Source organism: Argentina silus, assembly GCF_951799395.1.
Source record: "Argentina silus genome assembly, chromosome: 12".
NCBI lineage: Eukaryota > Metazoa > Chordata > Actinopteri > Argentiniformes > Argentinidae > Argentina > Argentina silus.
The window spans coordinates 12802758-12830273 of NC_139666.1; the positions used below are offsets into that span (position 1 = coordinate 12802758).

A 27516-nucleotide genomic window follows, 5' to 3' on the forward strand; every position below is an offset into this window, starting at 1 on the left:
GAGGTGCAGGAGCCTGTATCACAGCAGGTGACAAAGCAATGTGGGATGAGAAGCACGCCTTTTCCTCCGTCTATTCATTTGGAACATATTTTTTGGAGGCTTTAATCACAAACCGGCACATTTGGAATGAGATGTTCAAATTAGCTTGTAATTGCATGATTATGATTTTTGTTTTCAATTTGTGAATATATAATTTAGAGGATTATAATTATGAGTATACTATTTGAGGAGAATCTAGCACTGTTTTATAAATACATTTTGTAAGTCACACTATTGAGATTGATGAAATTGAATCTTTAGCACATCCTAGTGGTTGATATGTGGAAAAGAATCACATTTAAAAAAAAAAGTTTATTAACCATATGCACAGGATACATATGGAAACGGTACAATTACATGCTTGTTACGCACAAGCAACCTCTCAATAGTGCATTGTAAATATAAATATAGGAATAAAAAGCGAATAATAACAAAACACAATAGACAATAAGAAGTAAAGTACTAAATAAAGCAATAAATAATGGCAGTATATGTCTGTGTGTGCATGTGCGTGTGCGTGATGTTCTGAGGTAAGTGCAAATTGTCTCTAGCGCAGGTGAGCAGCAGGTAGTGCTGCTGGGCAGCTGGGGGAATCAGTTCAAAAGTCTTTTTGCTTTGAGGCAGAAGCTGCTGGTCCGAGACCGGATGCTACGGAACCGTTTGCTAGATGGTAGAGGAGAGAACAGGGTGTGGCTGGGGTGGCTGTGGTCTTTGATGATCTTCCGGGCCGTCTTCAGACGTCTCCTGGAATAGACGTCCCGTACGGCTGGGAGCTCACTCACGTGATGTACTGTGCAGTTTTCACCACCCTCTGTAGAGCCTTTGCGGTCTAGGGCGGTGCAGCTGCCGTACTAGGCGGTGATGCAGCCAGACATGATCCACCTATAGAAGTTGGTAAGGATCTGAGGGGCCATGCCAAGTTTCTTCAGCCGACTGAAGAAGAACAGAGAGGACAAAAGAGGAAAAAATCACTTTCTATCACTCACACGAAAAAAACAAGAAATCAAGTCCCTTTCTGTACATTTATGAGGGAAAGATAACAACTGATAGCATCGTGTTTGGATAAATATATACAAAAAACATATAATATGCTAATAAATACGTTTAACCAATAACTTGCTTACGACCGACATACATTTATTTTGATACATCATTCATGTACTTCATTCATGATCGGTTATTTCATGTTATTCGCTCCCAAACCATAAAGGAAAATGTTATTGTATTGTATTATATAAATAAACATACAGTCAGGAGGGTACACATTTTGGTACAGTCCAAATGATCTCACAAAATCATTAAAGAAATTTGGCCATGACAACTGATAACTCTTTTCATAAAAGATTGAAAGTGATCTTTTCTCTTTAGAAGTGGGGAACTTTTCATACCAACGAACAAAATGGTTCTGTAGACTGGTAAAGTATTGGATAGAAGACATCTTCCTATCTTTGCTTGCTTTGTCCTGTGACAGGAGGACCTATCAGGTAGTCAACTCTTCCCCCGTCCTCTCCGCCTCTTCCTGACCCCATTCTGTCATCTTCGTTTTACTTCTTTTCCACTCTCAGGTCTGTTATAAAGTGTCTCCATGCATTACACATTTAACAATGCATTAAAAATAGGCCACCATCAATCAGTCATTTAGCACAGAAGACAGAATCCACCAGTGGTCATGTTTCTCTATGACTGCAAACGAAAAGAACAACACACATTTACATCATTGAGTGGGAGGCTTTCTCCCATTCCTTTTCCAGGAGATGGAAGTATATACGTGTGCGTCCTAATAGTCATGCCTTTTCCTGACACAGTGTTGATATCATTGTTGTATGTAAAAAGGAGAACTCATTATTTTATAGCATTGTCAACATTGTCAACATTGTCAACAATAACCATCCAGTGCAGTTTTATTATGTATCGAGATAACCTCTTTACATGTGGTAAACTGAGTACGGCTGAGTAGGAGTTAGTCATACTCAAAGTGCCCTGAGTGAAGTTTTCAGGTGAACATCTGGCCGATACAGTCACAGCCTGTCACTAATAGGGCTGTGGTACTGTATAAGATACAGGTTGTGGGTAATACATGAGGTAATGTTTTGGAGCTAGTCCATACCTGGAGGGAACAGAGTAAGCAGTCTCATTCTCTCTGTCTGAGTGGCTCATGCCAAAAGCAGATGTTCGACTGATGACAATCACTATCTCAAAAACAAACACTGCCACAAGACTAGTTACTGTAGTTACAAACTAACATTATAGCAATACCTTAACTTCAAGCATGTGCAGCACAGTCAGAGTATATGCAGAACTACATGAAATACGAGTGCTATAGAGTCCCTGAAGGTACAGCCATAGACCGCAGACCAGACATCCCCACCAAAAAGCATGATGAAAAGAGCCTTTTATTAGGCCATTTTATTACCAAGCAAAGCAAAATCAATAATATTGTCATTACATAAATAGAATAACATGAAGTAATTGTTGTAATATTAATAGGCAAATGTCCATATTTGGCAAAAAAGCCTGGCAGAGAAAAGAAGTTCAAACAACATTATAAACATCACATCAAGTGCAGGGCAAATAACCCTAAAGTGCATCTGTCATTGTAATACACGGTATAGTTTTAACAGTCCTCTTGCTTAGGTGGAGGTGTTCTTATTGGTTCTGGTGTTGCTGTGCTCAGAGGGCTGCTCCTGCACCTTGGACTTCATGATTGACTGCACCTCATCCAGCGTCACCACTTCAGGAGGTATGCACCAGCAACAGAGACATGCCTGGGCAACAAAGACAAAGACAATAGGTAAGAAGTCCACAAGCATAATGCATGTTTCTAATACGGAGAAAGAGTCCCATAGGTGATGTACATGTACCATACAGTCAACCATGGATTTTTTTTTTTCATAAACAGACAGATGTCTGGTGTTTTGTTCTGGTCAATGTTTTCCTGGTGAGTCAGAGTTGGCCTCGGACAGAGCATACAGCATGTGTCCGTCTCATGGTTTACCTGCCTATTCATCTGTCTCTACTGAGAGGTACTGTGTCATGTGTAAGAACTGAAATATATAGAGTAACAAACCAAGAGGAAACATAAAATCTTACCTTGAAACAGGTTTTGAACCTTTTGCTGACCATGTACAGTGCTATAGGGTTGATGCAGGAGTTCACCGATGCCATATTAATCCCAATATAGTCCAGGACAAGAAAGACACTGAGAAATACAACCAAGATAAGTCACATTTGAAACAATTGAAACCATTACAAACAAGTTTTTATATTCCATTACCTTACCTTAGTAGCTGACATCTATTGGGATCCTTCTGATCATATATGGTCAATTTCAAGATTCTGCTAAGGTACAGAGGTAACCAACAGACAGCGAACACAAGCACCAAGCAGAAGACGGTCTTTGCTACTTCTCGTCTCTAGGTGAAACGAGATATGGAAATGCGTTAAGACATTTAAGTCTCAAATCATTCAAATCCAAATATGACACGTAAAGAGAGAGTGTCTATATTAACCTGTTTGGTGTGGTCATTCAGGGTATTATCAGTCTTTCTCAGCATCTTTCGGGTCATCAGTGTGTAGAAGATAGCTGTGCATAACAGCGGCATGCAGAAGTAGAAGCCAAAGAGCCACCAGTCTTTTGCTGATTTATAAAACTGTTATTAAAACATAACAAAGGTACATATTAGTGTTACTGTTACTGTGCCAGATTACACCTAAATGCATGTAAAAAAAATAAATAAAATAACATAAATAAAACACATTTCGTTATTCACAAGGGTAAGGAATATGGCATGCATGAGGATTGCTGGAAATAAATACAATTGATTGACAAACACAACATATGTTAACAACATGTTGTCTTCATTACATTTTACCTCACATGGCTGCATCCTCTCAATTTGATATCAAAAGGAAACAAAATCAAACACATATTGACCTTTTTGTTTTGTATACCACTGCGTTTTGTGAAGACTGGCACGAATTACCTGCATGAATTGAGCTGTCTGCATTGGATGAAGCAGACATATTCTCAGATGTTGTCCTTTATAGTCCATTGTTATCATATCAAAGCCAATAACTTCAGGCACCGCCAGGATGGTTGATATCACCCATATCAAAGTTATTTCTACTGCGGTCCACATTGAAACTCCAATGCCTTTGATTCGATTCCAGGACGCAACAGCTCGATACCTAAAAAATCAATAAGGAAATTATGTGGTTGAGGAGATGTTTGTCTATAACAATAAAAAAGACATAAAAGGACATTTCAGGCCCAACTACAAAGACAGAATATATGTATGTATTTGTATAATGTAGATATCAACCAATTCTAGCCCTTCACTGTATTGTGTTTTACTGGTCATGTTTTTAATCACTTGTTTTGGGATTTTAATTGTAGGTAAAACATTGTTACAGTAAACTCAACATATCTTAAGAAATGCCATGCTCTCACCTGTCAACACTCAGGGCACATAGACTCAAAACTGTAATTCCAACAGATGTTTTCTGTATGAAGGGGACTAGTTTACAGAGCACCAATCCAAATGGCCAATCCTCAGCCATGAGCTGTAGTGATAAGACAAGTAAACATATACAGTAAGATGAACCAACAGAACAACACAAAAGATAAACTATTTCAGTTCAACAGATACATTTTTTTAGTCATGATAGATATTAAACACATTTCATTTTCACACAGTATTTGCACACCACATTGCCAATAACTCACCCTGTAAGTGTTGACTGGAATGTCTATCACAATATGCAATAGGTCCCCCAAAGCAAGGCTGGCGATGAGAATGTTAGGTCCGCTTCTCATACATTTGTTTTCATATATGATTCTCAGCAGAGCTGAATTTCCAACTATTCCAATAATGAATACAAAAAAGGACACTACAGTATTGATATATTTGAATATGTCTTTGATTCCAGTTGACTCTAAGCACATAGGAGGGAGAGGTGCGTTCTGTCCTGGATTGGAGCTGTGGGATATGTGGTTCTCTGGAAGTTCAGAAAAAGATGGAGATGCTGTTTCATATAGTTCAGTGAGAGGAACTGGTTCTGAATGCTGATCATTGATCTCGGCATTGACTAGAATAATTTCCTTGGTGAGTAGCAGAGAGAGAACAAGAACAAGAAGACCCATTGTTGATGATTTTCTCCAAAACCCAGAAAATGTACTGGCTGAAAATAAGAATGAGAATCATTACTTGACATAACAAGTTCTACCACAACCTAATCAAAGTGATGTCAAGTGTATTGATCACAACAAAAAGCATGGATGCTTAGACTATTTGTAAAATGATAGACATAAAACATTGAAATGTCAGCTTACCGATCCACCAATTGATTCAGCATCAAACAATTCTCCACAGTCTGATAATGCAGTGCCAACTGTTGTCTACATGCTGGATGTGTCTTAAACTCATATGGCTAAGGCTGATGAGGTTATATAGACCATTTCATTGGCAAGGTTAGTCATCAGTCTGTCACTAGAATTACTCCCCTTGGTGCATCACATTGGATGAGAGGGCGTCAGTCACTGAAGTTTATTGCCCTTGCTTGGATCATACCTACGTACTCTGCAGGTTTGAGCAGCATGTTCCTCAAATCATGTCTGAAATAATCTCTTAAATCCAACAAACATAACAGTGTCTATCCACAACCACCGTAATGACACAATGGGTAAACGTGGATGAGTACACAATCCGTGCATGATCAGCCTACACACTCAGAGACTCAAGGCATGTCAGGTGATGTAATAAGTTGTTGCTATGTTTTTTTTCCAAATAAATCGTTGACAGACATAAATAATGCGGAAACAACAAATATCATGGGGGTCGGCCTACGTGATTTAATTTGTCAATTAATGTTAACTTTCACGAGGGGTTTCACCTCATAAAACGCTGTCAAAATGAGTCGGGGCTCGCCGTCAAACTCCAGGGATGCTGTCCCGCCGACATCCACTGATTTCCTGGACGCGGAGGACCTTTCCGCTCTTCAGCTTGTTGCGGATAACGTCCAAAGCCTACAGGTGCAGTTGACCTGTGACGATCAACAAGACCCCATTGCAAATGGTGTGACCGACAGGCATACAAGTTTATCTGACAACATTGACATTTGCCCACCTATGGCGATGGATGACATTTGGAAAGCTGACAACCATCTACCACGGCCTGCTAGCAAAACTGAGGGTAGGCCTACTGAATACAGCAAACATACATCTAGCCTATACCTTCTGTAGGCCTAATCTGAGTTCTGTTGGTGAAATTGTGATCTATCATCATAAACACTAATCTAGCTTTATCTGCGTGATTCTAGGTGAGAAAGGAAGAAAAAGCCGTGCCAGGAGTTTGCGCTCAAATGAAAAAACTTTGTAAGACATTCTGTCATTTTTTGTGAAATTAATGTCAGATTTCAGTGGTTGACCTAGTGCTTAATGAAATCATTAAAATTGAGGTATAGATTTGCCATCTAATTAGCAGTGCAATAATTATATTACCAAACTATCTATGCTTGAAACTGATTTGGCGCAGAACTGGCCTGAACATGGAGACCACTTTGCGCACTTTTCCTTGCCCTGTTCAGCGCTGCATCAAGGAGCAATTCTTTGTTGCCGGAGTTCATTGAGGTCCACGCGCTGGACGGCAGAGCTATCACCATAGTAAGCGCCAAGACCCAGACAGACTGGGAGTGGGTGGAGCAGAAACTCTCAGACAGATGTCAAGGTAGTCACTGTCAGACTGTTTGGGTGCGAATGGGTCACACCCATGACTCAAACATCTGTCAACTACTTCATGCAATTATTCTCTCTCCTATAGGCCTAGTTCAAAGTGAACTTGAGGATTTTGAGCCAAAACCTGTAGAGGAATTCCAGACAGACTTGCTTGGAATAGTAATTGGTCCTGATTTTGAGGTATGGTCATATGGCAGTGGAAGTTAGGTGTTTTGTGTGGTGCTTTATACACTTTGATCAGTTATATAAATGAGTAAAATGATAGTAATATACTCTCAATTTACCACCTGATCATCTGTAAATAGATCATAATAATAAAGAAATAAATACTAACACAACTACTCAAATGACATGATGAAAGGGGAGAACTTTAAAGTTGTGTTTTTCTCTTTCAAAGAATGAAGACACAGAGGAAGGAAAGATACAAGAAGAAAATGAGTTTTATGGTATACCTGGTGTGGGGCCCCCTTCTCTCTTGGCTTACAAACCTGAGTCTAAACAACCCCCTGTTCTTTTTGAAAAGGTAAACTAAAGCTCAGCTTCAACCATTGTTTCTCTATGCTACCCACTATGCCTCTCAGTATCATAAAATATGATGATCCATTGTTCCTTCATAAATACAGTAGTAACATAATATAGTACTGTAAGTTGAGAGAGGGATGCCTTGCTTCGTTCCCTGTAGGTCCCAATGGTGTCCAGCTCTGGATCCTCAGGGGAACAGTCTGAAAGGGAAACAGGGCTTGTTCTATGTGACTACTGCCAGCAGCCCAGTAAGCCCTTCATAAGCCGCGAACAATTGGAAAATAATCCTGACCTGGAGTTGGTGAGTGCAGCCGGAGGTGATGTTTTCTACTGACTATAAATTTCAAGCAAATCAATTGAAGTAACAATAGTTAATCTAAGCCTTTTGATCCCCTTTTCAGAAAGAGACTGGAATTATTGCATTCTTAGGTTTCTTTTATGGCTCTTGGTGCAAGATGGCATGCTGCTAAGATTGTAGATATGGGCAGAATTAACATCTCCCCCACCCTCAGAGACGCTTTGATGTGATGCTGTTATTTTCCTCATGTTTCCCCTCAGCTCTTCTGCTGTGTACAGGCTCAACAAATGCGAGAGTTTCTGCTGGAAGAGGAACGAACATTAGCTGCTGCTGAAGTGAACAGGAAGATTGATGTGGGCCCTCATCCACCTTTCATGAGCAAGCAACAGAAGAGAGCTGCAAAGGAGCGGGCAGAGCAGAGGTGAGAGGGTCTAATTGATGTTATGCCCTGTCCATTTCTGTGCCAGCTATTTGAACCCCCCCTACAGTCAGTTTCTCTACGTCTCTAATATTTTCAGTCACCTCTGATCTTACATGTGTAATTGGTCCTCCTAATACTTAAACGGTAAATGTGGCAAGGAACAACCTTTCAGTCAAAGTCTGAGTTTTGTGAAGAGGGAGGTGGCTTGGGAACTTGATTTCCAGTGAGATTTCCAAGTGTCCATCACTCTCACATTTTCTGTTGGTAGAGAAATCAAATTCCAATTTCCACTTTAGGTTGCGGGAATGGGAACTTCAGAGGGTACAGAACACAGGCACTCAGAATCGATTTTTCTCCGGTGAGAGTCCATCCTCACACTCTCACAAGAATTTTGTAGCCTACACAAAACGGTCCAAATGGTTATTAATGATCAATGAGATATTGAGCATAGCCTCTCAAATGTCTCTCAGACAAAATATCAATACAGTGTTATAAAATGATGTCTGTACAGGTGGACAGCAGGTCAAAACTATCGCGTACAGACTGTCCAATGAGGTTTGGACTATCCGAGAGAAATCTCACTTTCCTCTGATGGATGTGAGAGATTCCACTAACGTCTTCACCCTCCAGGGAGAGACAGATGGTCAGCAGAGGGTAAGTCTCTGCATTAACATCACAGCCCTGTCCAAAAGCAACCTTTAGCTCCTTCTCCCTAGACACATCTGATAAGGATTGGATAAGCATGATGGTAATGGCTCCACCTTGCCCATGACTAGGTTATACCTATCTAGTCCTTTCAGATCTACGCGTGTCAGAGGGATTTGGGGCAAGGGGATTTCTAGACAGGGTCCTCTTCATCTGAGTCAGATTCCTTATGTTGATGTGTCATTTAATGAATGATGTTTGTCCCCTGTTTGTATCTTAGAGAAAGCATGTGATTATGAGGTTATACCCCAATGGCAAGCCTTTCATCACTCTTTATCCAGATGGAACAGGTAATGTTTTGTATCCTTTTAAAGTAACTTGAATAACAAGGGAAGACCTACATGCCCTCAGGCTTTAATGTGAGAGCAAAGTTCTTCATTTTTATCAGAATTGTTTTGCAATACGTTTCTTAATGGAAACAAAGCTATCCATCTGGAAATATTGCTATTATAATCTCTGTGGAAGCTGGTGACTTCACCTATATTATATTGGAGGACAAGGAATTTGAGCCCAACTTTCAGGCCATTTTCACAACCAGAGGCCAGTCTACTTGCTATCACCCCAATGGACTTATATGGTAGGTCCTAACATCACTTGGAAATGTACACAAAAAACCTCCACTTTTCTGCATAAACCAAGATACACTGTACCTAATTGTATGTGGAAATGTAACTATAACCTGTGGGGTGTGTCTGAAGGGTGAACCTGACCCAGCTTGGAGGCTCTTGCTGCAGTGAGACCGGGGCTTTGAGAAGGCGCTGGAATTGGCTGGACCTGGAGCCACACATCCAAGCCCCTCCCTTCCAGCCCATCTGCCTAGTCCTGGGTGCCTACATCAGCCTCCGCATCCAAACCCAGGAGCGCATCTACCTTACCTTCACCTCTAAGAACAGAGTGCGCTTCAACGTAGGCTCCAAAATCAAGGTTTGTAATGCGTGCATTACAAACAAACATAACATTACAAATTCAGTTCATTCAACTTCACATACTGTAGTGATACCCCCACCCCTGTTGGATAACATTGGAAACAGATTCTTCAGGGACATGCACACAACACATAGATACTTTGCTGCTATTTTGTCTCACGGACAAGCTCCATCCCATGTGGCCTGACTGTTTTCTTGTTTGTTTTATTACCAGCTGACCCATCCAGAAGGCCTTGTGATGCCGGGTCCAGACATAATTCAGAATCATCTCCAATTGAAAAGCCTGGAGATTTACTCTCTGCTGGACCGAATCCAGACCCGCATGGCCTACAAGCACACTGCAAATCCCAACATTAAGCCCCAGTACAGCCTCATTTCCCAAATGCAGAGACTCAGGAGGCAGATGGAAAAGCAGAGGTTGCCCAAAAAGACCAAAGCACCTATGGTTTCAAAAGAAATATAGTATTGTGTATAAACTCATGCCTGTGTTGTTTTTACATATAAATAGTTGGTTGTAAATTTCAAAATATGTTGAATAACTAAGCCTATACTAGAAGGACTAATGGACTGCATGATAAATAATGACAAATGGATTTTACATTTACAACTCAAAGTTGTAGGCCCACAGTAGGCTATATTCAAGGCATTGATGAGGTTCAGAACACCTGTCAGTAAGCAAGAAAACAATTAAATAAATCCATAACCTACAGTGCCTTCGGAAAGTATTCAGACCCCTTCACTTTTCCCACATTTTGTTGTGTTATAGACTCAATTTAAAATGGATTAAATTAAAATAATTTCCCATCAATCCACACACAATACCCTAGAATGACAAAGCGAAAACATGTTTTTTGAAATTTCAGTAAATTTATTAAAATTGAAATACAGAAATACCTCATGTACATAAGTATTCAGACCCTTTGTTATGACACTCTTAAAATTAGCTAAAATGCAATCAACAAATCACTCAATAAGTTTAATTGAGTCCATCTTAATGCAAGGACAATAGTTCATGTAATTTTGGAATTAATATCTTTGTTTTTATAGGGTATCTGATTTGCTTAGGAATCAATTACACAATGTGTGGATCAGGTTGTCATTACAAATTGAGCAAAAGGAGTCTATAACACAACAAAATGTGGACAAATTACTACTACTCTCCACTTTCCGAAGGCACTGTACTTGTGAATGTAGGCCTACATGCATTTCAAAATGTCCCCTTCCCGAAAGCAATAGGTAAACTTTAAAGTGTCCAGGAAGAAATTAATTTATGGTCAATAGAATATCGAAGGATAACCTGACGTAATAGCCAGGGAATAAAATCGTGTTGCTATGAAACCATAGCACAGACATGTCGCTACTTAGCTAATGTTTTACAGATAAGACAAACTCTTCTTTTACTATAAAAGGATAGGTTTTTAATATAAGTTTAGACTTTTTTAATAGTGTGCACGTGTCAAATGTCAACATGAGTCAACTGTCTAACAATGAAGACGATGAGGGACCACAGTTATCTCTATCACAAGCAGTTGAATCAGGCGCGCCTCTTGAACTCACACTTACAAATGTCCAGAGGTTACAGCAGCAGTTCGATGGCGCAGGTCCGCTCTACAGCAGCAGTTATACAGTGGAGGTTTATGTGGAAGACAGTCAGCAATGCAGCCAGATGGACTGGGAAGCTGGGAGAGTCGGGGAAATTTGCGAGCAGAATAACAATGGTACAGTTTACTCCAATGGTCAATAGTGTCAAATAGTGCGCATTGCGCACGGTTTTTACGCGTGGGCTAGCACAGTACACAGCCTACACATTATATTGTTCGTTGTCTGAAAAAAAGACTAAGCATTTCAGTTGTTTGCACCACACACAATTAGGTTGTCAATGCAATTGATGCCATATGATGTTTCTGAAGATTCCACTACATCAGATGAGCTGGACCTGCAAGACCCTATGAGGACACCATCTCAGGATATGTGCTCAAGGTAGCCTCTAACCAGATTGATGTTAAAATATATTAAATGTAATATATCTTATGCTATAATCTAGATAGGCCTATTCGCCTATAAGAGAGATAAAGAGACGACTCAAGAGAATAATGCTGAACCAATGCAATGTTATTAATATGATTTTGATTCACTTGAATGCCCCATATCCTTATCTAGGGCCAGCTCTCCTGTGGAAATCCATGCATTCGATGGCAGAGTCATCTCAACGATGAGCACCAGGACGCAGACTGACTGGGAGTGGGTGGACCAGAGGGGACATGAGCCAAGCAGTGAAGGCAAGAGAGGGGGAAAACTGTCACTTTACAGACTCTTCTCCTCAGGCAGTGTTGTCTCTTGAGTATGGCTGCTTAGTGCGCTTATATGTCCTGACTCCTTTCTTTGCAGTCGGTATTCAATCAGAGAAGGTCATTTCAAAACCTGCAGAGAAGTCAGGGACATCCCAGCAGGGTCTGGATACAGCCCTTGACTCAGAGGTAAACAAGGACTTGTTTGTGCTTGTGCAATGAAGACCATTATGTGATCGATTGATTTGGCATCATCTCTGAGAAGTGCCCAAAATTCTAATCTAATCTGGAGGATTTCTTTTCTTTCTGATACTCATCTAAAGGACAACAGCCTCAACGATTATTATAACATAGAGTATGTACATATAATAGTACTGACATTAATTTTTAATTTACTGAATTATTCATGATGAATTAAGCTTGTGTGAGCTTTTGATGATTGATCAATTGTCTGTCATTTCTCCTCAGAATGTTCCTAAGAATGAGGACCTTGAGATGGATAAGTCCTTAGATAATGAAGTGTTGGATATACTTAGCAAGGATCCCTATCCCCAAACTGCCCCAGCTTTCCAATTAGAAACTAAACAGTCACAAAGTAATTTTGACATGGTAAGGCTTTTTTTCTTTCTTTTTTTGCACTTTCTGATTGTTTGTAAAGACATTGATGGTTCAGTGGTAGAATTCTCGTCTGCCACGCGGGAGGCCCGGGTTCGATTCCCAGCCAATGCATTAACACTACTGCATTTCGTTGTCTCTGTACTTGTACTCTGCACAATGAAGTTGAATCTAATCTAATATTTGGTTACCCTTTAGGTACATCATGGCTTACTTATCTCAACCATCACTATTCAATCATACTGTACCTGTAAACTTATAATTGCATGTCACACAAAGTACCTTGAATAAATTGTAAACGTGCAATTATTGTTACGATATTGCATTTCAAATGTGCTAAATGAAAGCAACATACTGTATGCATAACAGTGGTAAATTCCATCCTCACCATGCAGCATTGTCCACTTGCATAATGCTGGCTGAAAGCAACAGCTTTAGTGCACTGCACTGTTTGTTCTCAACAGCACTGAATGGTATTCTTTTAGATCACAGGGGCATCAAGCTCAGAGTCATCAGGGGAGCTGCTTGAGAGTAAGTTGGACTCCATTACCTGTGAGTACTGCCAGCAACCCAGGAAATCTCCTGTGACCAGAGACCAGCTAGTGAACAAAACTGACCCAGAGGAGGTACGTGCCTCTCAAACTTGTAATGCACTCACACATCTTAAAAGTCCACTAAGAAGCAACTTCACAAACAGACCCCCATTGTGAAGCTAAGAATACTCTATACACTCAGTCACAGTATCAATGGAACTAGAGGGCCTCCAGTAAACATTACCATGGAAATAAGATCCATCATGGCTTGATATTCTGACATTTCCTTAAAAGCCACTTGGTGGGCATGAAGTAGCTGTCACTTACATTGCAAGAACAAGTCATCAAATCCAGTTTAGATAATAATGTAAAACTGCGGGATATTTGAATATGCCTGTTACTCATGGATGTGACTGTTTTGGCTGTCAGTTGTTCTGTTGTGAGATGGCCTGGAAGATGGCTGAGTTCCTGCTGGAGGAGGATGAGGCGGCTTTCGCTGCCATCCAGGAAAGCATAAAGATTGATGTGGGCCCTCACCCACCCTTCCAGAAGACTGCAAAGGAGCGGGCTGAGCAAAGGTCAGGATCAGGGTTGCCTATGATTGATGTAGCGCTAAATTGTTCTTGATCCAAGACACTCTAATTTACTGGAAGGTACTTATAAGGAAGTTCTTTAAATCTTCACTTGAACTCTAATGCTACCTCTCTCCCATGACTCACTTCAGGTTGAACGAATGGGAGTTTCAAAGGGTACAAAGTGCAGGCCTGTTTCCAAATAGACAAAGTAAGTTCAATCTCTAGGTTACAGTAATACGTAACTCTTTGTACATAACATGTTACACTTTTGGCTGAACAATGCTTTTGATCCACTGATACAAGTGGAAATCATATTGTAGAGACAAACATCTGAAGCAGGAGTGCTGCACATTATTGATCTCTTCCTCCTCATTGTGTTGATGCTTTGACAATGGCAGGACATAGAGGAAACTTGCGTAACACAATCTGTTATCGACTCTCAAATGAAGTCTGGACAGCTGAAGAGGAGACCCCACCCCAAGAGATGGAAATCATGGACTCTCCAGACACTCTCGCCCTCTATGGGGAAGAACATGGACACAAGGTACTGTACTGTACACCGAACTCTTAATGACCAACTGTCGTCTCTGGAATGACACTTACGAGTAGATGCTTACTCAACATACTAATATCAATAGGTATGCAGGGCATGTCAGTTCACATGTCAATTCATGATCTTTTACAGAAAAAGCACACACTTATCAAGCCCTACGAGAGTGGTCAAACATTCATCACAATGTTGCCAGATGGAACTGGGCAGGTTTTGTATCCTTGAGAATATTTTGTATGTATTTTTAATGTCTATCTCTGAACTTTTTCATTCATTTTTTAATTATTGATTGATTAGTATCACATTGGATTGTTTGCCTTAATGATTCTTAAGCTATGCATCGGGAAGGCTTGCCATACTTATATCCGCTGTGAGTGCTGCTGATTTCACTTATGTGATACTGGAGGACAAAGATCTCCTACCAAGCATTCAGGCCATCTTCTCATCCAGGGGTCAGGCTACCTGCTACCATCCAAATGGCCTTATTTGGTATGTGCAGTATGTTTAAAAATAAAAATGGTCTTGCTTTTTTACATACATGCATAGCTACTGTACATAGGAACATGACATGTCTGTAATCTTGATGTTCTACACATGATATGTTGGGAAACTGAGTTCCTGACTGTGGAACTGTGAAACTTAATCTTGCAGGTTAAACCTGACCCAGCTAGGAGGCACCTATTGCAGTGACACTGGGGCTTTGAAGCGGCGCTGGAGCTGGCTGGACCATGAGCCTCACGTCCACGCTCCTCCTTTCCAGCCTGTCTGTTTAGCTCTGAGCCCCAAAATCTACATCCGCATCGAAACCCAGAGCTCTATCTACCTCACCTTCACATCTCGCAAGAACAGTGTGCGCTTCAACGTAGGGGCCAAACTCAAGGTGAGTTACTGTCACATAATCCATTGCAGATTCAATACAGCTACAACACCATGGTCAAAATGTTATGGTGTCATATAGATTATCGTAATCACAAATGCACACAAACGTCAGTGTGTACTGAAATTATCACTTGCTCTATCAGCTGGAGCACACAACAGGCCTGATGCTACCAGGGCCAGACATGGTCCAGAGACACCTCCAGCTGAAGAGTGCAGAGATCTACTCCCTGCTTCAGAGGATGCAGTCGTTTCTCACCTACCAAAAGGCCCTGAGTCCAGGCAAGGTCAAGCCCCAGTACAGCCTCATTTCACAGATGGAGAGACTGAAGACACCACTGGACAAGCACCGGTCAGCCAAGAAGACCAAGAAGAGAGTACACACGGCCCCTGGAGACATTTAATGCCCTTGGGTCTTCATTATTCATTAAGTGCCATACATTGTACACAAAGACTTTTTCAGATTTTTGGGTGTTAAAAGGATTTGCAATTAAAATTGCATAATGAGATGATACTGCAATACTTGTGTGTGATAAAAGAGACGAGGACAGCAGATAATCATCCTTTTTTAATCAGAATGTTCATAAATAGTTATACTATACACAGAATTATATACAGAGGATGCCAAAGAAAATGCAGCAGTTAACACATTTACATATCATTGACTTTTGTGGTAATAGCGAATCGGCAAATATACCCATACTTCTAAGTATGGATATATTAAGTATGGTCTCTGAGTAGACCGCTTCTCTATTCATGTACAGTGCAAAACTGCTGAAGTCAAACTTACATATAGGTTATGTGGTAGAAGTTCCTAAAGCATCCCAAATAGAAAAGAAAAGGTATAAAACATAACTTCTCAAGGTCTTTTTACATTATATGCAAGAAGTTTACAACATTTTTTTATGAAGACCATATGGAAGTATCCTTTGGAAAACAGTGACATACAGAAAAACAGTTAGAAGATTCCAGAGATAAAATGGGGACCATGTTAAACCTGAGAGCCCCGCAGAACAGGCTGTCATGGAGATCTATGTGTACAGAGAAAAGGCTGAGAGTTAATTAGATATTGTGCAGCATGTTTTTTTTCTTTCTTCTACATCTATTAAGGGAAATAATATCGGATCATAGGAGTGTCGGCCCATCCATGCCTATTAGCCTCCTGATTGACGAACTACCCTTAGCGCCCCTATTAGCCTGGCCGGAATGTCCTCTTCTAAGCCTTTCAATATGATTTACCCTAGTTTCCTCTACACCTGCGTGCAAGCTTGTTTATTTTTACTCCGAACATTTGAATGATATGAAGAGATACGCAAGCAGTTGATATAATAACCCTAGTCCATGTGGATCTCTTCCACAGAAAAGCAAGCCTAACCCCAATCAACCTTTGATTTCAGTCAAACATGTTGATCAAGATCAGTTCCAAAAGAAATATTCTCCATTTCCCCATTCCTACTGACCGAATCGCTAACTGGCCCTCAGCCTGCTTGGAGCTGTTATTTCAGTGTTGAGGTATCTTTTGCCTTGTGTACGGTAGGATCTTTGTGCCTCTGCTGTCTTCCCCAGTCTGACCCATGGGCCATAGACTAGCACAGTCCTGCGGTCCTGACACTCCACTGAGGGCTCCTGGTCAAGGCTGGGGTGAGTGACACTGCCACCCTGCTGTCCTGTTCAGAGAGAGCTCAACATGTTCCGCTAACCAGACCAGCAAGCTACTTGTTCACAGACAGCTGCAGGTTAATCTGAGAGGGAGGAGAAAAAGGCAAAATTTCACCAATAATCTCCACTAAAATATGACTGGTCCTGCACTGAAAAAACACCTTGAGATCAAACAACCTTCTCTGCTGTGTGTTAAACCTGGATAAGATGCCTTGGGCTAGGACTTAGTTTGACAGTCGAGCTCACCTGTTCCATAGAGGGGCATGCGATGATTTGAAGATCTTCTCCATTGTATTCCTCCTGCAGCAAGGCATGAAGTCTCTGGAACACCTGCTGGATATTGTTCTGTAGAGACAATCTTGTGTTGCTCAAAATGCTGGAGGGAAAGCTACAGTACATTTCCATCTGGTCTAGGTCACATTCCTTATGTATCTTGTTTCCATGTCAACAGTGTTATTTTTCACTTAGACTAGCATTAATGTAGAGAACACAATTATGTTTCTTTTGTGAGTGAATGAGGGTGAAGAGTTAATTGTGCAGACTGTCATCATACTGAAAAGTTTTTATTTTTGTCTTGTGGATGAGTACCAAAGCCATTATCAGGTATAAATAGGGTTTGGGAGAGGAGAGAGTGTCTGACACCCACCCGAACAGGCTTGAAGAGGATGAACTCTGTGTCTCTGTTCGCCAGGTACAAGGACATGCTCTGTAGTGTGCTTGGCAGTTTGCTCTTCATCACCCTGTAGGTAGCCATCACTATATCGTTGATCTTAGCTAAAAGGGGAGACAGAAAACCACATTTTTCTGTGACATGCTTTCAAACACATTATTTAGAGGTTAAACTGGACTGAAAATGTATGCAAAGGTTTTTGTAGACAATTTTCACCTGGCTGAGCCCAAGGTTGCTGAGAGAGGTTATACGTGGGGCCTCCTTGGATAGCCATGGTTTTCAGCGCTGACACCTGAAAAAACACAGTGACAACAAGTGGTCATTATGCCAAAGAAACAGACAACCTGACATCAAGGAAAACATGTGCTAGTAGCTGGCTGATACATGGATAAATAAGACTGGTGACTGGTGAAAGGACACAATGCACAATTGACCTGGAGTAGAGTCACACTGTGAACAAATAGCTTCATATTTGAAAAGCCTTTTCTATCATTCCATTAGTGCACAACTTGACCTTGAGTTATCAGAGAATAACCAAACAACGGTTTCCATAAGAAAGGAGACAAGAAAGCACAAGGTCAGGTTATGCAGTCTAAGCCGGAGGCTATGTCTGCTTCCTCTCTGACTGGCACTGTTAGTTACCTTGGTGTGAAACTCCTCCAGATTCCCCACAAAGATCTGGGTCTGTTGCTGGATGAACTGCTCACAGCTGAACTTCAGGTGCCGGTCCACATCCTTCTTAGAGTCAATGTAGTGCTCCTTGATCTCTGGCGTTCCCTGAGGTACATAGAAAAGAGTGAGTGTTTACCGTTAAGTGGGTCGGTAGATGTGTCCAGTCGGCAGTTCTTCATAAATAATACATAATGTTATGAAAAACTGTACCTCTAACAGAAATTCCAGGATAGCGTTGTGACTGTTAAGTCTGAAGAATTTCGGAACAGCCTTGGGGTTGAGGATTTTGAAAGCAGCATCTAAATTGAACACAGAGATTATATCCTGCTTGAGAAGGACTACAGTGCCCTCTGGAGTTACAGATAAGACATGACCTTTACAAAGATGAAAATGATAAACTTTATAATCGTTTTATATTAATCTGTTATTTCCACTGCAATTATTGAATTACATGTATGTAATGGGTACAAATGTAATCTCTCACTGATGTTGATAATGTAATAATAGGCTTTGTGGAGCTCAAACTCACACTTTCCCTGTCACTAAACTCACCTCTGGTTTTCTTCAGGTCCAGAGAGATTTCCTTAATGGCAAAGTCAGTGTGGAAGGGTGCGATCTGTTCCCGCATGATCAGCAGGTGTTTGATCAGAAACAGCTGCCCATCTACCTGGGTCTGCAAATTATTAAAACATAGCAATAACTACATAATCTGAATATGCATGTTTTCCTAGACAAAATAAATCGGGCACTTTCTCATTGAAGCAGATACAAAAGAACAGGGCAAAATATGAAGCCAGATTTGTGTGTCTAGGACAGATTCAGTGCAGTTAAATCTCTTAATACAATGCATTGTTTTGTGCCTGCAGAATGCTGAGCCAACCTTGTTTTTTATGATGACATCAGAGGCTTTAAGCAGGGACTGGATGCAGGCTGATAAGGCTTCTTGAGATAAGCCCTGGAAGACTGCTCTCTGCAGGACGAGGAAATCACATTCATCATCAACACAGAATGTGGAATAGAGAGAGCAAAGGAAACAGTCAAAACACTCTTATCTTAGGATGGATGAACATACTGAATCATAAGACTTGGTAGTTTTGTCCTCTTCAAGTTCTTATCATATTTACCATCTCATATTGAAGAAGGAAGCACGGCAAATGGCAGACAAGTACTCACATCTATGCACCTGTAGAGCTTGGATAAGCAGACCAATGTCCGTCTGACAGTGGGGTACCACATACCATGAAGGTCTGCAGGAGAGATGGATGTCTGCAAACGGGATGAGTCTACACTGCCTGTATGTTACCCAAGGGAGGGGATACATATTACAGTAAGATATACAATGTTTATGAGTGTACAATTCTCATCCTTTGTGTGGTAAGCAATAGACATTGACCAATGTGTGTGATGTCGTTCCACTGTCGAAATACTGACTTGCGTTACTGAGTCTTCTACCCTCTGGATCTTCAAGCTGCACGTCAGAGAATGAAGACTCCTGTGACATCAGCTTCACCTGCTCTTCCTTCAGGCTCTGGGCGATTTTCTGTCACCCAATAAGAAAGACATTGACAATCTCTATAGTCGTTATGCTACCTGATCATTTCAGACAGTGATTTTGTTTTGAATGAAGTCAGGCCTGTAAGTCCCACACACCTCCATCATTTCCAGTTTTTCTGGATAGGCCAAATCTCCAGGGGCGGGGTTGTAGCCGATGATGTCAGTCTGGATGTAGATGTGTGTCCTATAGACCAGCCTCTCCTGGACATCCTCCAACATCTGCTTCACCAATGCATCAAAGGCCCCCAGCTGACTGGCTACACAGACATACAATAAAGAGGTCTGAGGTCATACACCTTGATTCAACCTGCTTAAATGCATTCACTTTCATATACCAGTCTTTCTTTACTTTACTTTTTCTTGTATGGTCAGGTGTATATGGCACTCTTGTATGATTAGGTATATTTTGCCAAAGGTGGGTTTTTAACTGAATGGTCACGATTAATCAGATGAGTTGACTGAGTGCCAGTACCGTTATTGTGGACATGGTCATCCAGCATCTCATTCTTAAGGATCCCACAGAGCTCAGACAGGGTCTCCAGGTGGTTGACATGTATGATGAAAGGCAGGATGACGTCATACAGAGACAGACAGAGCTTTTCCAGCAGCTCACTGATAGGGAGGGAAAAAACACACATTAGATCCATTACTTTCAGTCACAATTCCGACATGTAAGAGTGGCACTAATCCTATTCAAAGGCAACATGTGTCCTGCTCTGTTAAAACAGAATGATGATATTCACTGTAACATAGGCCAAATATTTTGCAGCTGCTGTATTTTCTGGCATTGCTTTGTCTGTTCATGAATAACGAAGACAACAATAGGACAAGTATGAGCAAACGTCACTGAGAATACCAACCAGGAAACAGCCATTCGTGTGAGTCATGCCTCCTAAACAAACAGTGTAGTTGAGCTTTAATCTCTCATACCAGCTTTGTGGATTGGTTCTACTTACTCCAGTTTGTGTGTGGGTTTGGAGAAAAACTCATTGTAGAGCTGGTGCTCATCTTGACAGACGTGAACCATGAAGGCACAACCACTGCGAACCTGAGAACAAGGACTCAATCAACTCCTGTAGCACTGAGTTCACAGGTCCAGTTTCTGCAGTATTATTATATCATGTAAAAAGCGATAACAAAAAAAAACAATTCTTTGTAGTATCTTCAATAAAGACAGGATTAAAAAAAGGTTATTGAAGGCTGAACAGACTTCTTAGAATCTTAAAACCACATGTGAATGGAACCCAGCGAGGGAACACAAGTGGGTTGTCTTGTCTTACCAGTGCACAGTGGTCCCTGTTGTTTTGGCTGGTCAGGTCTGTGATGGTGGAGGTGATGCTGGGTCCGAGGAGCTGCTCTCTTTGGTCCAGGTAGCACTGGTGGATCTCCTCTAGGAGCTGGCGGTACCTGGCACAACACATTGTGGGTGAGAATTAACAAGGCGAGCATAAAACCGGGTAATGCAATTCCAGCATCTCAGAGACGAATACTTACTCTGGAATTGTCTCTGCCCGCTGCTCAATCTGTTCAATCAGTGTCTAAAAGAAAAGAAAAAATGTTTAAAAGGATGAATTAATAGATAATTCATCTAGAATGTTTCTGTTAGACATTCAGTGGATGGCATAGCAACTCACTCTGACTTTTGGTGCAGCTGCTCTGAACTTTACATAGTACAATGTGAAGGCATTATCTGCATTAACCAGGCCCAATGGATCCTGAAAACAAACATAACAAAAAAACAGGTCAAATCAGAGAAATAACAGACAGAGATAAGAGTCAATGGAGGTCACAATGTCATGAGGGATTTTTATTCTTCATACCCTTTTTGTTAACTGGCTGGTGAGATTCTGCATAGTATTCACAGTGTGGCTCTTCATGAAGTGCATAGCTTTGGAAAGACATTGCTTAAACTTGGCCAGATAAACTGGGTAGTCCTTAAAGTTAGGCTGTGGTAAAGACAAAAGGGACAAAGGGACAGTAGTAAGAAATATGTAAGTCTGAAAGGGATATGATAACGCACACTAATGTCGTACAGTACAATACCCACTGATGCAATTGCGGTAAGCGGTTGGAAATGTACTCACATTGGAAGAAACATACTCTATACAGTCATCCAACTTTGAAAGCATTGGTATAAATCCTTCACTGTTTACAGACAGGGTGGGTGAATTCAATTTCTGCAAAGACAGAAAGACAATGAACTGTTTAGAAGGTTTGCTTGAAACATTCTGGAGAAATTTCAAGAATACTTAAATCCAAATGAGGATGGATAAAGAGTTAAATAAGAAATCCAGCCTACTGTGTTTATGGTTTCAAGCTCATTGAAGTATGAAAGCTTCTGCTGTATGCTCTCAGCCAGGTCCACAAGTTCTGACTGTTAAAGAGTAAACCAAATGTTTACACAGTAACTGATTTTAACACATGCTATTAGTTCCATCAGTTAACATTATGAATTGCTTTTGACAACGAGAGAGTCATAGGTGAGAGCCCACCAACCTGTTCTTTGAGGAGTTGTTCACAGGCCTCATGTAGGGTTCCTGTCTTATTGGACACAAACAGGTACTGCTTCTGTAAGGAGTCCAGGTGCTGAAGGGCTGCATTAACATCTTTCAGAATGGCATCACATTGCTCCTGAAAACAATTTAGATGGTCTCTGGTTTTCCTACAGGGAAAAATAACATTTTGTTTCATTAGACATCTGTCAATCATTTCCTATTTTGTTTAGGATATAACATACAAACTGTGACTATCAGAGAAGGGAAAGCTTTGAAAACAAAACTCACCTGTGCTTTGCTCCTTCATCCTGATCAATTTGCGTTTGTAGCTTAGAAAACCAGGAGAAAAACTGTAGAGCAAACAGACACAGTAAATATGTGCCCAAATAAAGAAATACTAAAGGCATGCAGCACTCTAATGCTATGAACAAAAGATGGCACTTTGAGTCAAGTAATGATAGGCCTACTTGTGTGAGTGAGTGAGTGAGTGACACAGTGCATATAGTCTCAGTGGCTAGTAGAATAGTAGAGCTAATACCTGTTGTGCAGTCTCTATTCTGTCACTCTCCAGATCGAGCATCTGAAAGCCCTTGAACAGGACATCTTCAGTAGAGGCTGGTACAGTTGTTGTGAATGGGGACCGTAAAGAGCGTGATGACAGGCTGCACAAGTCCTCAATGGGCAACTGGATGTGAAATGCAAAAGAAGGTGGCATGGCATGATTCCAAAATGTCATACAGTTGTTTAGATATCTTATGGTTAAAGTAGCTACAACTCAAATTACCAGATTAAAATCCATTCCAATGAGATTGACATATCCACCTATTACTCCAGTGCCTAGTAGAGTGAGTAGTTAGCAATATACTGTGTATGATCTGCTCATACAGTCAACATCAATTCACAGGGAGCTGTCATTAATTGGCTATACAGTAGCTAGCTAGAATCAGGTGTCTTCATACATGTCATCAGACAAGTGGATAAACTCTGGCAAATGGCTAGCTAAAAGCTAGCATACCATCTAAATCAACGACGTGGCAGAGTGGATCGCTAGCTATATTATTGACCTAGCTAGATCGCTAATGACTGTTGCGTTTTGGAAGCCTTGCGTGATGCTAGATACAGCTAGTTCATTGACTATAAGCTAGTTAGTTAGCTGGCAAGCCCGTCCTTAACAGATGCAGGGGAATGTAACCACTTATAGTTTACTGGAACGCATATTTGCAGCTGTCAACCCAGCATAGCTAGCTAGCAATTTAGTAGCATAGCATTAGCTATAGCGATGGCAGCAAGCCTACTCTGTCTCGTCGGTGTCTGCTTACCTCTGCGGGAATAGGGAGCGTTTCAGCGGCAGCTCGGATATCCAGGATAGAGTCCATTTGTTTTTCTGTCAGGGGCGCCATGGCATCGGTCCGACGGTCCCAGAGTGACAGTTTTTCACGAGTTTCTTTATCTGTCAGGTCCAGAAGAGCTTGGTCTGTGGACGCCATCATCTCACATTAAACGTCAGCAGTAGAACAGTTCCTGTTCCGGACTAATGGGCGGGGTTTAATAGGGGAGTTCCAGCCAATGATATTACTATGAGAAAACAGGTGGGTGAAATGTTATTGTTAGATAGAAATGTACAATGCTACTAGAAACGTCAAGTGTTTTTCTCTTTATTCTCTTGATATGTAGTTTAATGAACTGTGTCTGTCTGTATCACTATTTCTTAGCTAGATCTGAAGATGGAGTGAGCCTACCTCTTGTGTTGCACATTTCTGTTCCAGCCTATGACACACCTGATTCATGTGATACACTCACATGTTCTGGATCTGCTTCATGTCATATTGTAATGTACTACTACTGATTTGGATTAGTATCTGGTTCATGGTAAGTTGGTACCAAGGGATCACCCTTGCAACCATTGATAATACTTACACTATTCAACACACACTCAAATTGTTTCAAGTTAGAAATAAGAGTAGGTCCACCAGGTGGAGCCCTGGACACAGTTTTACTTGTGATGAGCATTGGTGAGACTGACATTAATCCCCAATGACACATTTCCTTCTTGCAACTTGAGGATAGAACTACAGTTGGATACCACAATGTGCATTAATGAAAAAAGACAACTCGTAACAGCATATGACATATGGCAGGGCCAGCTGTTTTTCCTGACCACATGACCAGACTAGACAAAAATGTGCCCTAGTGCAGGTCACAATGTCAGGAAAATTCCTGGCATATACTGTATGGAATGTTTGAAACATATTGTGGAGACAGGAACCCTTGAAACATAAACAACAGACCTCCATTCAGGGTCGTGTAGCCTTCTGGGCATATTCAGTTCAGTAGTGGCATATATTGGATAAATAATAAAACATGGTTTTAGGTATCTGATTGTAAGTATAACTGATCATTTCTCTCTTTCTTGCTATTTTCAACCACTGCAAATCATCAGCTTTTGTTTCAATGAGGCTCATATCTTTATAAGATAATGGAGGGGAAGAGTAGGCTAAAGAAGCAAATTCAATTTGGTGATCACGCAAATAATGTTCTTCTAACACAATGTTCTCTTTGTGTTGTGGTAGAACAACACATTTGTACCAATTGAATTAGGATTTACTTGCCGATTGCTGCTATGTTCCATACTTCCAGATTGCTTGACTGTTGTTCACTGGATAATAGAAACCATATAAACTATATCCGGTCACAAGATTCAAATGATAATTTCACCAGATAAATTACCTGATATCGATATAGTTAACCTGATTTAGTTACCAATAAACTAAACTGTTTCAAAACACAGATGTTTGATACAATGGTTTTCTAATATCAAAATCAAATGGTACACTTTACAGATGAAAAAAACTGATGGAATCCCATATTTGCTTAACTGGTCTCTCTCCTTAAGGACTTTGTGGAAGCTACAATGCTGAAACCAGAGATGATTTCACCACCAGCAGTGGCATAGTAGAGAACTCAGTACAACCATTTTCCCTATCCTGGAGTGTGGGGGATTGCATGTTTAACATACCCAAAAGTCCTGTAGCATCTCTTAATCGCCTCAAGGCATCCAGACTCTTAACCCCATTTTGGATCAAATTGCATGCACATCCACTGTTCACTCAGTACACCATTTTCATGCAGATACATTAAATATGACTGGTTTGAACTGTGTTTTCAATTTCAGAAACTGAAATCAGTATAAAAAAATAATGGTATCCCTTGTAACATCATTTGGCAAAGACCAAGCACATACAACTGCAATCCTGCACATACTGTGCACATATTATTGTGAAAACACATTATAGGAGTCTACTGCTACTTGTGTAGTATGCTATACCATCCATCCTACTATTTTATTTGACTTCAGGAAAACATTCAGCTTCAACGTAAATACTGGAATGCAGGTTTGACTGAATTGATCCACACCACGTTTCCTTCCTCGCTCCCATTATTTGTTTGGACAGAGATATTTACAGACGCCCCCAATCAGACTGGGAAGGTCTCTGTGACATGACTCTATGCAGGCGATGTTCATACACTCCAACTCTGTCATGATCCTTGTCTCAGGGGTGTCTGATGGGGAGGTCAGAGCAAGTTCAGATATTCTTTGGTCTACTTTATTTGAAAGGAGGCCCAGAGGTCTTCAAGCCATGTTACTTGAGGACAAAAAGACATGTCAGGGGAAATCATGTCACATCTCAGCATTGTTGTATGGTGCTGAAGTGGCCTTTAAAATAATGGTGACACACTTCTTTCACTGTGTGGTGATATAAAGGATATATTATACCCAAAATGTGACAACACATTATCATCTGTGTGAAATTAATCCAAGCATAATTTATTGAGTCGATTTTCCCCTCCCTCTTATGAATGAAAAAACATTTAGTATAGGATTGTGTCGAGAATCATAAGAGTCATCATGATGTCAGGAAAACATGATTTTTCATTACAAAATAAGACTTGGATTGGACAATGCCATTTTATTACATTTTTAACAATTATACTAGTGGGAAAATAATGATGCAGGCATCAGAACCAAAAGTCAAACTCCCCAAATTCCAAATGTGTCAGAACATCGAGCCAACATGTGGGAAGAAGATGGACAGTTGTCTGAACTTTTAAGTTTTCAGCTGCATGATATTTACAAAGAGACTGCAGAAGTTGCACTTGCTTACAATTAATAAATTATTCTCTATTGAAATTTCACTTAACATGAATTCTATTTAAAATTTACATTTTTAGTAATAATCAAAGCTAATCAACTTCTTAACATTGTAGTGGTTTTCGACAAACAGCTGAAGAAGAACATACTTCAGATATTTAGTGCAGATGATCACTGTCAGTGGGCCATTGTGTCTATGTGAGTTTGTCAACTTTGTCAAGCTTGCAGTGCGTTAAAAGTGCTGTGGATTTTAATTTGAAAATAGACTAAATAATTTTCACAAACTTAACAATGATTATTGACATCCCTGGAGAAACAGAAGAGGGTCCATGTCCTGTTATTACTGTTGTATGAAATTATCAGGGACACTGTTGATGTGACAAAATCAACAGGTTACATTTAAAAGGTTTATCAACATGCTGCTAACAACTGATACACGGAAAGAGATAAATCATCTACTGTATGTGTGAGAATCAAATAAAATCATGAAAATAAGTTCCAATGAATTACAAAATGTTATCCAAAACAAACCTCTAAGTGAACCCCAAAAACCATCAAGCATAAATATAGTGGTGTACATTAATGTGCAAAGCAAAAAATACATCTACAATATTTTTTGAAATCCAATAAATGGTTTCCATAAATAATTCTAAAAATTACTTTACTTCTGAACTTGATTAGAAATATTTGCAGCCATGGCTTTGATCTGATTTATACAGCATGGAGTGGGCAACAAAGTCAACCAGGAGTTCCTGTGCTCAGTCTGCTCTTCTCACATTTCATTGGAGTGTTCAAAGAATATTCAGATGGTCAGGGGCTGCTAATCTTTGCAGTCTGTCCCCTCAAGGTGGTCTGGAATGGGCAGCCCTGTGAGGACCGTCAGACACTTGTTCCACACGTTGAACACAGGACAGACGGGCTGAGCGAAAGCGATGTCGAAGGTGTACAGGTGTTGTGACCCGACAGCATCGTAGAAGGCCAGGGAGCCAGCGTCGTAGTCCAGCAAGACCCCCACGCGGCGCAGGTGGGGGGAGGGCTCAATGGGCATCTCCTTGCTGTTGTGACGGACTACCCAGGAGTTGTTGCAGCGAGACAGTACCCATGAGGCTGAGTTCTTGCCCACCCACTCATGTTTAGGGGCTGACTTATAAGCAATGCCCACTGCAAACCTGATAAAGATTATAGAGAAAATAATATTAGCTCTGATCGTGACAGTGGTCATAGCACCTTACACA

General features: G+C 40.7%; 3 protein-coding genes across 6 annotated transcripts in view; all 3 read right to left on the reverse strand.

Annotated features, from left to right (window-relative positions):
• Nucleotides 1-2669: 2669 nt before the first annotated feature.
• Nucleotides 2670-5182, reverse strand: LOC310813260 (endothelin receptor type B-like; the record flags this gene model as incomplete). The annotated part of the gene is made up of 7 exons (XM_083682122.1): nt 2670-2804; nt 3130-3238; nt 3319-3452; nt 3549-3689; nt 4023-4227; nt 4490-4602; nt 4766-5182. 7 exons carry the CDS (start codon nt 5180-5182, stop codon nt 2670-2672), a joined length of 1254 nt encoding a protein of 417 aa, XP_083538248.1.
• A 10460-nt stretch (nt 5183-15642) lies between these two features.
• Nucleotides 15643-23621, reverse strand: cog3 (component of oligomeric golgi complex 3; the record flags this gene model as incomplete). Its single annotated transcript, XM_083681616.1, has 23 exons — nt 15643-16823; nt 16987-17085; nt 17387-17514; nt 17627-17702; nt 18053-18187; nt 18293-18381; nt 18635-18755; nt 18963-19052; nt 19256-19374; nt 19514-19622; nt 19733-19893; nt 20109-20248; nt 20593-20684; nt 20917-21043; nt 21131-21174; nt 21271-21351; nt 21457-21582; nt 21721-21813; nt 21936-22010; nt 22133-22298; nt 22420-22481; nt 22670-22816; nt 23451-23621. The coding sequence occupies 23 exons, from the start codon at nt 23619-23621 to the stop codon at nt 16794-16796; spliced, it is 2481 nt and encodes an 826-aa protein (XP_083537742.1). The 3' UTR covers nt 15643-16793.
• Nucleotides 23622-26084: 2463 nt separating this feature from the next.
• mid1 (midline 1) overlaps nt 26085-27516 on the reverse strand; it is a 30224-nt gene continuing 28792 nt past the window's right edge. For all 4 annotated transcript variants that reach the window (XM_083682182.1, XM_083682181.1, XM_083682180.1 and 1 more), the window contains one exon: nt 26085-27450. In XM_083682182.1, the coding sequence (XP_083538308.1) occupies nt 27102-27450 (349 nt within the window). In that variant the 3' untranslated portion in view covers nt 26085-27101. The remainder of the gene's footprint in view (nt 27451-27516) is intronic.